This window comes from Gobio gobio, assembly GCF_949357685.1.
Source record: "Gobio gobio genome assembly, chromosome: 6".
Taxonomy (NCBI): domain Eukaryota; kingdom Metazoa; phylum Chordata; class Actinopteri; order Cypriniformes; family Gobionidae; genus Gobio; species Gobio gobio.
This window is the reverse complement of record NC_137102.1, coordinates 46,276,471-46,291,939: the sequence shown is the minus strand read 5'-3', so window position 1 is coordinate 46,291,939 and position 15,469 is coordinate 46,276,471. Positions and strand designations below refer to the sequence as shown.

The window sequence follows — 15,469 nt, the reverse complement described above, 5'->3', positions numbered from 1 at the left end:
TGTGAGACTTCAGTAAAAACGCCCACTGTTGTGATTGGCTGACATCTTTGCATTTGAAATGAGCGGAGGGGGCGTGGTTTAACGAGGTCTACGACGCACGAGCTGCTGCCAGAGAGACGGATGGACCTGAGTTCACTTCTCATCAGTTCTCTCAGCATGTCTCAGTTCAGGGTGAACTGTTGTAGTTACTAGAATATACTTCAGGTTATTAGTCTATTTCTAGTCGGAGGGGCTGTCACTCATGTCAGAAAGTTAGTAACTTTAGTAAATTATGGATCAGCGCTGACTCGAGACGCGAACCGTTTAGAACGATTCAGTCCGATTTGGTGAACTGGTTCAGTTCACTAAAAAGAACCGATTCAAAAGAATGATTCGTTCGCGAACCGGACATCACGGAGATGGAGCGATTGCTAACAAAGTTATTTATAGTAACTACTGAGTTGTGAGAGCGCTGTCTGTCAGCGCGAGTTTATTGTGTTTGTATCTGAGAGTTCTGAATAAACACGAGTCCCAGTCACGCCGAGTCCGTCTTCATCATTATTCTACCAACTTTGTAACACATGCAATGTACCATTACAGCGAGATGAACGAGTTAGTAAGTTTGATTAAAGCATTATTTCTAGATATGTTCCAATCATATGAAAAGCGTCAGTGACGCGCATTGAGTAACTTACACAGCGCAAACAAAGACACAACAGCAGTAATCGAATGTAATCCAGTTTATTGTGGGGAAAGCTGGCTAGCCCGGATATGCTCACGCTAACCCCCCTTCTGCTTAATCTCGTGCCGCGTTTGGTGCCTCCGCTGTGGGCCAGATGCAGTACTGGGGGTCGGGGATGTTGAAGGCCGAGCTTCGGCGTGCGTGAGGTTTATCTCTAAAGATGTGGCTCTGCCGATGTTAAGCAGAAACTCCCGACTGTATGCACATTTAAGAACAGATAGACGCGACAAGGACGTACAAAAACACTGACTCACAAGATAGAAAACACGAAAACACCGTTCTGTCGGGAGAGAGAGAAGCCGCAGTGTGTGCACGAATAATAAATAATTAGCTACACATAAGAAATCACTGATCACAGATCAGAAGGAACTGAAAAAAGACTTCTGTTTTCATTTGTACATCCAAACACTGAGAAACTGCCAGCATTCACTCGTTCACAACCCATGATCTCTCGAGCGTTTGCATGGGTGTGCCAGATTCTCTGGGCGGAGGAAAGGGAGGAAACCGTTCCTGCTTGGACGTCAAACCAGGAGACTTCTGGATTGGCTAGTCTGGCCTGTCATTTTCTCAAAGGCAGAGAAAGACAGCCAGAACTCGGTTTTACACCGATCAACATTTCTATCCACTTGGGGACAATATTCAGGCTAGGGGAACTCATATTAATGTTGAAATACCTCATAAAATGAAAATTTCATGCCATGGGACCTTTAAACAGTTCAGAAGTCAGTTAAATAAAAACATAGATTGGTCTACTTTGATACCAAAAAGGAAGGGTCATACTAGTTCTTAAAGGGATAGTTCATCCAAAAGTGAAAATTAGACCATGATTTACTCACCATCAAGTCATCCTAGGTGTATATGACATTCTTCTTTCAGACAAATACAATCAGAGTTATATAAAAAAAAATGTCCTGGGTCTTTCAAGCTTTATAAAGGCAGTGAATGGCTGTTTGAAGTACATAAAAGTGCATGTATCCATCATAAAAGTGCTCCACACGGCTCCAGGGGGTTAATAAAGGCCTTCTGAAGCGATGCGTTTGTGTAATTAAAATATCCATATTTAAAACTTTAAAAACTAAAATAACTAGTTTTAATTTTTAAACATTTTTTTAAAAAGGCCTTTATTAACCCCCCGGAGCCGTATGGAACACTTTTATGATGGATAGATGCACTTTTGTGGACTTTAAAACAGAAACGACCATTCACTGCCATTATAAAGCTTGGAAGAGCCAGGACATTTTTTAATATAACTCTGATTATATTTGTCCGAAAGAAGAATGTCATATACACCTAGGATAACTTGAGGGGGAAGTAAATCATGGGCTAATTTCATTTTTGGGTGAACTAACCTTTTCAGACACATAACATAATGGCTATGTCTCCAGCAGAAGATATGGGTAGATACTGAGCTTCTTTCTGACCTGTACAGCTGGTCTTCTCTGCCAAGGCCTGTGTGAGACTGATGAATGCTTTATACAATAACTGTATAGGACTATAACACTTTTGTTGATTTAATGTATCTTGTGATGCTTTTATGCTTTGTCTGACTAGCTTTATTCTCTGTCTCTCAGCTGGAGTATACTGCTCGTCTGGACTTCCTATGGCGTGTACAGGCGAAGGAAGAGATAAATGAGATGCGGGAGCTGCGTGAACACAATGAGAACATGCTCCGGAACATTCTCCCCAGCCATGTCGCACGCCACTTCCTGGAGAAAGACAGAGACAATGAGGTAGAGAGACAGAATGGATCTGGGTGTCTCACTTCTTTAGTCTGACAGGAAAAACATGGCAGCACTTAGACAGCAAGAACATGTGAGGAGAGGATGAATCACTGCCAGTCTCTTTGTTCTTTGTTGGGCTTTATTGGCATGACAGTCAACTTTTTGTAAGCATTTGCAGCTGCAGAAGTCAAAACCAATAAAGAAATGTACACAAATTGATCAAAATTAACAGTAAAAACATTTATAATCTTACACTGGATTTCTATTTTAAATAAATGCTATTCATTATTTTAATACTAAGTTCTATTCATCCATTTTTTTGAAAAAGTATGGTTTCCGCAAAAATAAAAGCATCGATGATAATGAGAAGACGTGTTTTAGAATAATTTCCGAAGGATCATGTGACACTGAAGACTGGAGTAATGATGCTGAAAATCCAGCTTTGACATCACAGGAATAATTGACATTTTAAAATATATTAAAATCATGGGCGTCGGAAGCAAAAAAAAATGTGGGTGGGTCCTCTCCCAGAAACTGTTTACTGGAGTAGATGCCATTTACATGAAGTTCAAATATATCACCTTGTTTACTAAACGTCTGTTTGGGCCGGACAAATTACGGAAAACAAAATCTTTTACAACGGCAATAATGTTAGGGGTAAGACGCATGGCATCATGTTTTGAAGCAAATCGATTAGAGGTTCGAATCCACCTTTTGCCGAACTCGCTCTACTCCCTTTTCCCATCAAATATCAGATTGTAAAGGCATTTCTTTTCAATAAAAATGAAGAAAATATTAGAAAAGTGAAAAAGCGTCTAAAGTGTTTAATAATAAATGTTTTATCAGTTTTAAACAGACAGTTTTATAAGTGTTTAAACTAAGCGGCAAACTCCCGCAGTTTCTCTTGAAGCCAATACAGAAGTGACATATACTGCAATTCATCGACTGGCCACTAGGGACAGACTCCAGAAGGGAGCAGAATCTCATTGAGCCCCATGTTAAAATGCCCAAATTTACAGCAGAATAAAACATGTTTACAGCCTGGTATAAATTGTGGTATTGGTCTATACGGCTAATTTTGCCCTTCGTGATGACTGTGAGGGGGGTGAATTTTTTTATAACTCATTCGTTTACATTATATTAAGCATTAAAGTTATGCATAATTAAGGGAGTGGCCACTTCAAGTGACCGGTGGATAGCCATTTATCTTCTGTCTGTTAGTCATCGCGTCACTTTAGCTCCGCCCTCGTCCCGCCTTTTTGCCCATTTTCTGTTATCCGGGAGTGACGCGCAATGACGCGCTGCCAAGATGGCAACGGCCAGCTCGTCCATACTTTACGCTTCAAAACTGCTCATCAGAATCCTATGGGTGACGTCACGGACACTACGTCCATATTTTTTTACAGTCTATGATTTAAACAGATGTGCTGAATTAGAGACAATAAAAGGGAGTGGGTCCAATATCATTGGTCTTAAAAAGTGGGTGGGTCTTGTCCCACCCACATACAATGGTTCCGACGCCCATGATTAAAATTGAAACTTTTATGTTGCAATAACATTTCACAATATTACTCTTTTTACTGTATTTTTGAGACTTCTTGCAAAAACATTCCAAATATTTTGAACAATCCAAACTTTTGAATGGTAGTTTAAATTGCCCAAATTACATTGAACTTGGATACATTTTTTTATTTAATTTCGATTTCCTCGTCCGTGAAGGATGTATGCAGTGTTGCCCGGTATCTTAGTAGACAGCATAATTCAATTTGTCTCCCATATGGAAAAGCTTCTGGTTCTGGTTAATTTTGTTGTGCTTGCAACATAGATTGTTTATCTTGTGGCAGCCATGTTTTATGTGCCTATATATCTTTTTGGCTAGTTTCTTTTTTTTTTTGCTCTTTCCTTTAAGTTTGTAAAGGCAGTCTGTGTGTGTGTGTGTGTGTGTGTGTGTGTGTGTGTGTGTGTGTGTGTGTGTGTGTGTGTGTGTGTGTGTGTGTGTGTGTGTGTGTGTGTGTGTGTGCTCTCTTCTCCTGATGTGACTCCTCTGTTTATTTCTGTAATGTTCCGCTGTCAGTCAATCAGACAATAGGGAGGCTAAATAATGGAGCTGTATAACTCACGGATAAAAAATGCATCCATTAAGCCTGTGTGTGTGTGTGGGTGAGTGTATTGAGTTGCTTTAATTATCCCATTAATTCATAATCAGGTGGAGTATTGAGGCATGATTTAACTGGTGACGTTAAAAGTGTGTGTGAACCATAATTTACGCCACTCTCTGCTATTATTAAGATGAGAAAATGATCCTCTCCCTCACACACGCACACGTACGCATTCTTGCTCGCAAAACCTGCCACTCTTGAAGGGCACTGCAGTAATTTGATTCGGTGACTAACACTTATTACGTGTATTATTACCTGTTTTCTACACTTGTCTTCAACAGTCATTGACTTTTTACACGTACGATCGCTCAACAGTACTGAGATGCAGTGATGACATCATGCGTCAGCAGGGCGTATCAGTGCGATGCTGAATGTTTAGGGTGTATGGAGAGAGTTTAACCTCATGCTCCCTCTTTGAACAGCAGAGTTAGAGCAGTGGCATTGTGATTTGCACACATTAGACCTCAAACATAGTACGTAATTAGTCCGAATGAATCTGCACACTTAATTTGAAAAGTGTGGTAGATGCATATGTTGTGATATATTATGTAGTGCGTATGAGGTCTGTTCATAACCGTGTGTATATGGGAAGTGTGTGTAAGCCATGATTTTTAGGGCCCTTTAGGGACCATTCACACCGTTATGTTTCATAATTATTTTACACATGCAGAGCAATGTTTTGTCATTGCAACACTTTTTTTTTTTGTAAACTTATTTGTTTTTAAGATGATTAATTCTATATAAAAAGTATTATATTATATTAATTATATTAACATATTCATTACATACTATAATTAATAATATTATATATTATATTACATGCAAAAAATCATTTTTTTTCCTTTTGTATTTGCATTATATATATAAAAAGCTTGTCAGCAGTGTTATTTTAGTATAATTGAGATTTTTTTAATTAATATTTTGAAATCATTTTGACATTTTTCATAAATGTTAGTTTTTATATATGTTTATATATGTCTATATAGTTTTTACTAATGTATTTCTGTTTTAGTTTATTTTAGCACGTTAAACTTTTTAAGTAATATTTTGAAATCATTTTGACATTTTTCATTCATTTTAGTTTTTATATATGTTTATATATGTCTATATAGTTTTTATTAATATATTTCTGTTTTAGTTTATTTTAGCACGTTAAACTTTTTAATTAATATTTTGAAATAATTTTTCAATTTTCCATTTTAATTTTAGCTTTCGTTTTAATTTTGCTGTGTGTTTTGTCATTTTAGTTTTTTGTAAATATGGGTATATGTTTTTTATTAATTTTTATTTCAGTTTTAGTTGGATATTTTAGTACAAGTTAAACTAAATGAAAATGTTGTCTTGGCAATTAGCTGAATTGAAATAAATTAAAAACAAATTTAGATTTTATTTTATCTCAGTTAACTTTTATTTTATTTGAAGTAACGAAAATGTTTTTATGGTTTTAATTTGAGTTAAATATAATGACCCTGCTTGTCAAATACATTATGAATTAATCAAGTGTGTTTATTATATTTATTGTACACATGCAGGAAAAAAAACGTTATTTGCCATTGCAACATTGTTTTGTCAGTACACTTGTTTTTTTTAAAGATGATTCATTATATATATAAAAAATATTTTTATATATTTATTCTTACATATTATATTATGTCATAATAGAATTAATAGAATATAACATTGTTCATATAATATATTAACATACTGTATTGCATACTATAATTAATAATATTATATAATATATTATATATATATAAACCATGTTTTTTTTGTATGTTGTATGTGTTGTATTGGCATTTATCAGATATCAGCCTTATCAGATGCATCTGTTCTGACTCCCACTTGTGAGGTAATCAAGTGTGTTAGTTGTAAAGCAACACTGCCCTCTAGTGGTCAACACATTATGCACATACCACATTCACTGTATTGTTGTTCTGAAGTTCATTGGACCCACATTTCTCTATATATTTACATGTGTCAAATTGAACCAAAGGTGTCTGATGTTGACTTCATTCCAGTGAGGAGGTTTCTAATGTGTGGTCTCCATCCGTAGGAGCTCTACTCGCAGTCATATGACACAGTGGGAGTGATGTTCGCCTCCATTCCAGGCTTTGCTGATTTTTACTCGCAGACGGAGATGAATAATCAGGGCGTGGAGTGTTTGCGGCTGCTCAACGAGATCATCGCTGATTTTGATGAGGTCAGAATTCTACCATCACACACAAACACAAGGCATAGTCCACACAGTCCATATTTAAAGACATAGTCCACCAATAAATGACAATTCTGGCATTATTTATTAACGCTCATGCTGATCTAAACCCATTCTATGACAGCATACATCATTAGTGAGTAACTAATGACAGAATTGTCATTTTGGGGTGAACTATCCCTTTAAAGTGCCTGTATTATGATTTTTCATTCATGCAGTGTGTAATACAGCTGTTTGTGAATGTAAAAGGTCTGCAAAGTTTTAAAGAACAAAGTGTACGATCAATGGAGTTATTGTCTCCCAAAAGAAACAATCGATTCTGAACTGCCTAAAACAAGTCACCAGTAATTATCAAGCGTAGCGTTAGTTCTAGTGATGCACCGATCATGATTTTACATGACTGATTCCAATACCGATTTTTTTCTTTCTTTTTTTACACAATAAAAGAATGAAAGTATACATGAACAAGATGTTTATTTGGTATTTAACAGGCTAAATTGGCTTTTGGCTAATGAAAACAAGTCCGCAATCTGAAATTAACGGGAAATTGAATTGGAAATTAAAAGGCTGAAAGGTGAAATTAAAGGCAACAACTGCATATTCTGCAATCCAAACAAAGATGTTACTTAAATCAGCATTTGTTTTTAAATTCAGTGTAAAGAAAAAAAGTCTTTACCAGTGAAATTAAATAAAACCAAAGTATATAATTGTTCCAAAATGTTAAATCAAATAATGTTTAGTGCAACGGAAAAAAACTAAGATGCTACAGCAGGTGCTTTTTAAATCAAATTAAGTCAATGTAATTTTAAGGTAAAATAAAAATGATCATCCTATAGGCTACAGAACTGATAGTATTTCATTTCAAAAGTGCATGCATGTTCTTCTTTAGGCTACAAAAATAAGTATTTCGGATCTTTGTCACAAGTTAGTTTCGTTCTCATCCAATCCAACACGTGAGAATCTGAGCTGAACAAACGCTCACTATCTACGCTTGTGCAGGGCGCGGAGAGGTAAGCTCGCGCAACTTCAGCTCGCGCAGGAAAGCGGCTCTTCATTCCCTTCAGCGTATCTCGTCTCTTCCCTCAGTTCTCCAGTTTCCGTTTGTAACACACAAGTGACATGATTGCAATATAGGCGTATGTGCACGCGGGCGCACTTCCGGAAAAATCGGCAGAAAAATACAAAGAAAACCGTTTTTTGGCCGGTCAACCGGTGCATCCCTAGTTAGTTCTGGCAGGTCACGTTAGTCAAGCTCGCATTAGCTGACTGTCAACTGATATACGTCTACCTATAGGAATACTTTGTCTATCATAACATACATATATAAGCTCCTTCATTATTATCAGCAGCTATTGCTTTCTCCAGAGCTAATAACCCTCCTCCATCCCCAGCTCCTCCTCTCGTCAGTCAGGTTTTGGCCTTCTGATTCCCCTTAAATCAGACTAAATTCCCGAATTATGTTGTACATTAAACATTGACATTAATGATATCTGCAATACATTATGTTGGATCTGTTCTGTTTACCCTAAGGTGGGTTATCGCTGCTTTGTCTGCTCTTATCCATGCTAGGCTGCATGGTTGCACACACCGCCAATTCAGACTATATGCTAATGTGTAAATCATCTTTGACGATAGTGGTCCTGACTCCTGGCAGAACTCCTGACAGTCTTACATCCTACTTGAACCAATGTAGGTTTGTAACAGATTCGCATAATGCCCACCTATGGTCTTCATTGGCTGCCCATGAACAACATAAACTTTGACCTGCCCTAAAAAGCCACGTTTCCATCGCAGGAACTTTCCCCTGGAACTCGGGACTTCGGGGTGGTACTTGGTGCGATTGGATTGCAGGGACCAGTGTCAGAATTAAGTTCCGGGTAAAAATTTCCCCCTCAGAAAGTCCCTGCTCGCAAGGTAGTACTTTGTGAAAACCCTGGAGGAAGGAGAGACATGCTGTCGAAGAGCCCTCGCTGCTGAGGGGGATCGCGGTGCTGAGGAGTTCAGGCAGTGCGCAAGAGAGAAGACCGCGAGTGGCTGCCCGAGGCGGTGATGCTGGAACGAGTGAAGAGAGATCCGGTGGGACGGAGAGGTGCCCCTGGGTTGAGGTGGGGTGGCTGCCGTCCTAGAGGGAGCGGAGGAGTCGCCGGCGTCCGCCGTGGGCCGGAGCCTGCTGCCGTCCGCCAAGTTGGGGAGGAGCAGGGAGCGCGGGACTCTCTGCCGGCTGCCCTCGACAGGAGGAGCCACCACCGGCTGCCAGGGGGCGGAGGAGGATCGAGCTGTCCACCGAGCGTCCAGTACCATTGCATGGCACTGCGAGGAAGAGCCTCTCAGCGGGCTGAGGACCGAGCGGCAGTGTGTCAGGGATACGGACCAAGATTTTTTTTTTCCCTCTCTTCACTCTCTGGTCCGGTCGCTCTGGGGTCTCCGTCTCCCGTTCTCTCGTCTAGGCGTAGTCGTGGTGTACTCCCCAGCCTACGAGGGGTGTTGGGGGTATGTTGCGAGGTTTGCGAGGGACATGGGAGGAGCGAGCGGGACCGGTGGGTGATTGAGAATGAGCACCACCTGTCCTTGAAGGAGCCTGGAGACATAAGGAGGAGCGACATCAGTGGATGACGAGAGAGGGCCAGGCCTGGAATTTTATGTTGTGTTTTGTTTATGTTTGTTTTGTACGTAGGCGGCAGTCGTCCGTGAGGGGCTGCCGCCGATTATTTTCATTTTGTGTTTATTATTTGATTAAAGTTGTTAAACGTTCGCCGGTTCCCGCCTCCTTCTTCCCACACGAACAAACATTACTACATTCTTTTTCAAAGTTTAGGAACTTTCGGGGGTGGAAGTTGGGCGATGAACATGCTGATTGGTTGACTCCACGCAGCATTTTATTTCAACCACCATTTTTAAAAGTCTGTTGCGGTGCGTTTAGTAAGAGTTGTTTGCTATTCGAAACAACGATGGAGTTTAAATGGACCAATGACGAGGTTCAGGCTTTATTAAGCTTATATGCATGGGACGAAATCCAGCGGGACTGGACTAATTGGTCAAATCTTCACTGTATTTTAGACAGCGATGGAAACACAGACAGCAACAGGTCTGGGGGAAAAAAAGTTCCTGCGACAAATTGTAATGTATGTTTTGCATGCACTTCCAAAGGATAAGGACTCGGGCTTGGATTGATACGGTAAAACCGACACCATCATTACTGTTTGTATCACTGTGTACAAGTTAAGGATGCACCGAATCCAGGATTCGGTTTCAGATTCGGCCGAATATTGGGCTTTTTGACGGGGTTCGGTTTCTGCCGAACCTTAGAATTTTTTTCCACCAAACCAAACCCTAGGCTTGCAATATGCGCGCTACGCTGGCCGACGTAATGACGCCGGCATTGATTACGGGAAGGTGTTTACTAGTGTTTACTTCGCGAGCAGGGACTATCGGAGGGGGAAATATTTACCCGGGACTTCATTTAGACCCTGGTTCCTGCGGTCAAGTACCAGCCCAAAGTCCCTAGTTCCTGCGGTAAGTTCCTGCGGTGGAAACGTGGCTTAAGTGGACTGTTCGAATGCAGGCTGTGAGTAAATGAAAATGGAATTCGTGAAAACGTGTTGTTTGGCAGTACTTTCAGTCAAAAGAAGGCGATTCAAGTCGAGCTACATGTTCAATTTGCAATGCCGATTTATCTTGTGGTGGCGAGGACCCTAAACAATAGCCGCTGTTAAAACATTTGCGTATGAAACATCCGAAAGAATACGAGTTGTGCATGAGGGAATCTACAGACAGCAGCCAAAATGCAGCAACTTCAGGTACGGCAAAGGAAGAACAGTCTTCCTGGAATAATGTTGCCTATTTTACAGTTTACAGGCGTAGTCGTGGTGTACTGGGTATGTATGGGGTATGTTGCGAGGTTTGCGAGGGACATGGGAGGAGCGAGTGGGACCGTTGGGTGATTGAGAATGAGCTCCACCTGTCCTTGAAGGAGCCCGGAGACATAAGGAGAAGAAACATCAGTGGATGACTATGGAATTTTATGTTAAAATAATGACATTAATGTGTTTACTGTGATAATGGACTGAGGATGGGAGTAGGATTCGGTTTCGGATTCGGCAGAATCTTAACCAGTGGATTTGGTTTTTCGGCCGAACCCCAAGAATCTGGATTCAGTGCATCCCTAGGACAAGTGTTGAGAAAGATGCCGGAGCTGAAATTCAGATAAGGGATTAGGCGAAACGTTTTGGATATGCGCTGTAAGCGGTAGAACAATCACAACAGACTGGGCCATCTGACCAATCAGAGCAGAGTAGCCTTTTGGCAAAGAGGGGTTTAGAGAGACTGAATCCTTTATTGAACCGTTTCAGACACGATGAGAAAAGAGGTGATGCTCTTTATGAGAAAATTAAAGTGCTTTGTTGGTTTTTTTACCTTTGATGCATGTAAACCTATTCTGAGAGCTCCAAAACAAAATTAGCAACCTTTAAAATAGCATAATTGGGGCACTTTTAATATTGATGATTCATCTAAGATGCACAGATTCATCACACCTGTGCTCAGGAGCTGCTGATGAAAGTTTAATGTTACATATGTAGTCTGTCATATTTGAAAGATTCTCTCTCTCTCCAGCTGCTGGGGGAGGAGCGATTTCAGGACATCGAGAAGATAAAGACCATCGGCAGCACGTACATGGCTGTGTCAGGACTGTCTCCTGAGAAACAAGTATGAAAACACACACCCCTACCCAAACCTACACTCACTCATGCTAAAACATATTACCTGATGTCTTCTTATCAGCAGTGTCTGTAGTTTGAAATCAATAAAAAGGGTTAGCTTGTGCACTAATCTTTCTATATATGTGTGTTACCATAGCAATGTGAGGATAAATGGGGGCATCTGTGTGCGCTGGCAGATTTCGCCATTGCTCTGAATGAAAGCATTCAGGAGATCAACAAACATTCATTTAACAACTTCCAACTCAGAATCGGTAAGAGTCAAATGATTTCAACACTAATTACTTGAACACATACACTAAACACATTTGAAAGTGACAATGGAGCGCAACAGTGACTGCCTACTTTTTTTTTTTTTTATCAGCCTTGATTTTTTTTTTTTTTTTACCCATTTATTTTCAGAACATTTTAATATGAAGCCATGACCAGCTCTGAGAAGATTCACATCATTACAATAAACAAATTAATTAAAATGGGAAAACTTTTTTTGATGAAATATTCATATTAAGTGGTTGAGGTTGAAAGGAGCTGTACAAGTATATAATTTGCAATGCCTTGTGGGAGTGGGCAGTCACTATTCCCGCTGCCATGGTTACTGATCCTTTTAGGATCATGGGTAATGTAGTTTTACTTCTGTATCTCAAGAGCACCTACAATTTATCTTTCTGTACATAAACATTCAAAAATGTCATTTTGAAAGAAATTAAAGGGTTAGTTCACCCAAAATTGAAATTAATGTCATTTATTACACACCCTCATGCCGTTCCACACCCATAAGACCTTTGTTAATTTACGGAACGCAAATTAAGATATTTGTGTTGAAATCCGATGGCTCAGTGAGGCCTGCATAGCCAGCAATGACTTTTCCTCTCTCAAGATCCATTAATGTACTAAAAACATATTTAAATCATATAGTGACTTATATAGTAATGGCCGATTTCAAAACACTACTTCATGAAGCTTCGGAGCGTTATGCATCAGCGGTTCGAAGCGTCAAAGTCACGTGATTTCAGCAGTTTGGCGGTTTGACACGCGATCCGAATCATGATTCAACACACTGATTCATAACGCTCCAAAGCTTCATGAAGCAGTGTTTTGAAATCGGCCATCACTATATAAGTCGTTATTTAGTTTTTTGGCGCACCAAAAATATTCTCATCGTTTTATGGACTTAATGGATCTTGAGAGAGGAAATGTCATTGCTAGCTATGCAGGCCACACTGAGCCATCGTATTTCAACAAAAATATCTTAATTTGTGTTCTTACGGGTGCGGAACGGCATGAGGGTGAGTAATAAATGACATTATTTACCTTTTTGGGGTGAACTAACCCTTTAATACTTTTATTCAGCAAGGATGCATAAAATTGATCAAAAGTGACAGTGAAGAAATGTACAGATATTTCTATTTCAAATAAATACTGTCCTTATGAACTTTCTATTCATCCGAAATTCCTGAAAACAATGCATCAAGGTTTCAACAAAAATATTAAGCAGCACAACGGTTTTCATCTAATAATAATAATAATGTAGAAATGTTTTTCAGGCACCAAATCAGCATATTAATATGATTTCTGAAGGATCAATTCAGCGTTGCCATCACATAAATCAATTATATTTTTAAATATATTAAAATAGAAAACATTTATTTTAAAATCTGATAAATTATTATTTTTCCTGTTTATCTAGCATTTATCTCTGTCTAAATATGTTATTATTTATTTATTTACCTATTTTTTTGTAGCTGATTTTACTCATACCCTGAAAATAGATTTAGATGTTAAAGGGGTCATGAACTGGCTTTTTAAAAAATGTTATACTGTTGTCTGAGGTCAACTTATGACGTTCGCGTAGTTTTTACATTCAAAAACATCATAATGAATAAGTAATAGGCTATTTTCTGCCTTGGTTTTGAGCCTCTCTCATGAAATGCTCGGTTTCAATGGGCGTGCCGCACTGAAGACTTGGAAGTAAACGCCCACGGCTAGGATTGGATAAGATTTGCATATTTAATGAGCTTCAGCTCCCCTCAGTACATGTGGGAATTGTTTTGAGCGTCTGGGGAAACGCTCACAGGACTCGCAAAATATCTTTATCAAACAAACACACAATGATTAATCTCTCATCCACCCGTGATTGATTGGAATGGTATTTTTTTATTACTTGGTCCGCCCGATCGGTGGATATAACCGCGAACCGCGCACACACACACACACACACACGTGCGCGCAAGAAAGGAATTTCATTTCACTATTTAAGATAGCCCGTCGGCAGGCCGATGATACGTTTTGGTAGCCCGTCTGAAAAACACACAGCCCCGGGACATTGGGCTTTGCGAGCCCTGGCCCATAACGTTACAAGTCCCAGTCTGATCACGAATGAACCAATAACACCTAAAATAAAGGATTATCCAGCATGTGACAGCGTGCTAAGGCATGTAATCAATAGATATCAAACGATCTGTAACAATGCAATACTGTCACATATAAAAAACATGTTTACTCACATAAGTGTGTTGCACCATTCCTGTCGGATCCAATATAGAAGTCACAGCATTGTGTTTTAATCTCAATATGTCTGCAAATCCAGTCTCGACCTGTATCTAGTTTACAATCGATTCTGCGGTGAAATGAAGAAAACAAATGCGGAATGTCTTATGCACGTGAGCTGGAACCGGCATGTTTATTGCTCGGTAGTGGTCGACATATTCTGAGATCTCTCGTTTTCTGGGCCTGGTGGGCCTTCCTAACAAGGAAGTTTTCAGCTCCGAAACTTACAGGATATTCTTATATCACAATGAACTTTTTATATATCAAAGGCTCAAAGGAAAGTTGATTTCTCAATTCAACACCCCTTTAACATACATAAAACAGTCAAATAAATAAATTGAAATCATTGAGTTCTTGACAGCTTCAGCTTCAGCTATCATAGGTCTGTCATGGAAGATTTATTTAAATCTGTGTTTTATGATGAAAATGGATATTTACTTCCGGAACTTGCACTCTATTAAAAGGCTGAAATGTAGCTCCATTGCAGCTTGCACCATCATGTCTTTTCAACAGGGTGAATTGGCTGATGCTGATGCTGTGTTCGCTCTCTCCCTCAGGTATGGCGCATGGCTCTGTGGTGGCTGGAGTGATCGGCGCTAAAAAGCCGCAGTATGATATCTGGGGGAAGACGGTCAACCTGGCGAGTCGTATGGACAGTACGGGTGTCAGCGGCAAGATCCAGCTCCCAGAGGAGACCTACGCAATCCTGAACGAGCGTGGCTTCGCCTTCGAGTACCGAGGTGAGATATACGTGAAGGGCATCAGTGAACAGGAAGGCAAGATCCGCACGCACTTCCTGACGGGCCGCGTGCAGCCCAACCCGCTCATCCTGCAGCCGAGGAAGCTCACGGGCCAGTACTCGCTCGCCGCCGTGGTGCTCGGCCTGGTCCAGTCCCTCAACCGGCAGAAACAGAAACAAATCCTCAATGAAAACAACAACTCAGGCATCATGAAGGGCCACCACTACAACCGCAGAACTCTGCTGGCGCCGGGCGGCTCGGACACCAGCCACGCAGAGGTCACTGATAAGAACGATCTGGCCTAGATCTTGGACGAGGAAAACAGACTGCGTACTGAACCAAAAGACTGAGCTGTACTTCAGACTGCTGCCGCTGACTGAGTGTCTCTCTTGCTGTCTGTGTTTCTTTTTGTATTTCTTTTGTATTTGAGAAACAATAAAGGGGTTTAATTTTTTTATAAAGGTCTGAGCTTCCTTTTAATAAAGGGCCGCATGAATGGTTTGACCTAATGCTGCGTTCACGTCATGACCGAATGATTTTAACTCTGAGAATGAACAATGAATGAATTAACAATTCTAAGGCAACACTCGTAACCAAAATGGTTCCATGTGCAGCTTTGTTGTTAATGATGCATTCAAAAAGTATTCTAGCTGG

At 40.0% G+C, this 15,469-nt stretch overlaps 1 protein-coding gene across 2 annotated transcripts in view; it reads left to right on the top strand.

Annotated features, from left to right (window-relative positions):
- adcy8 (adenylate cyclase 8 (brain)) overlaps nucleotides 1-15,271 on the top strand; it is a gene marked incomplete at its 5' end in the record, with an annotated part of 72,836 nt that extends 57,565 nt beyond the window's left edge. For both annotated transcript variants that reach the window (XM_079818843.1, XM_079818842.1), the window contains 5 exons: nucleotides 2,293-2,451; nucleotides 6,655-6,801; nucleotides 11,425-11,517; nucleotides 11,668-11,782; nucleotides 14,633-15,271. In XM_079818843.1, the coding sequence (XP_079674969.1) occupies nucleotides 2,293-2,451; nucleotides 6,655-6,801; nucleotides 11,425-11,517; nucleotides 11,668-11,782; nucleotides 14,633-15,120 (1,002 nt within the window). In that variant the 3' untranslated portion in view covers nucleotides 15,121-15,271. The remainder of the gene's footprint in view (nucleotides 1-2,292; nucleotides 2,452-6,654; nucleotides 6,802-11,424; nucleotides 11,518-11,667; nucleotides 11,783-14,632) is intronic.
- Between the last annotated feature and the right edge of the window lie 198 nt (nucleotides 15,272-15,469).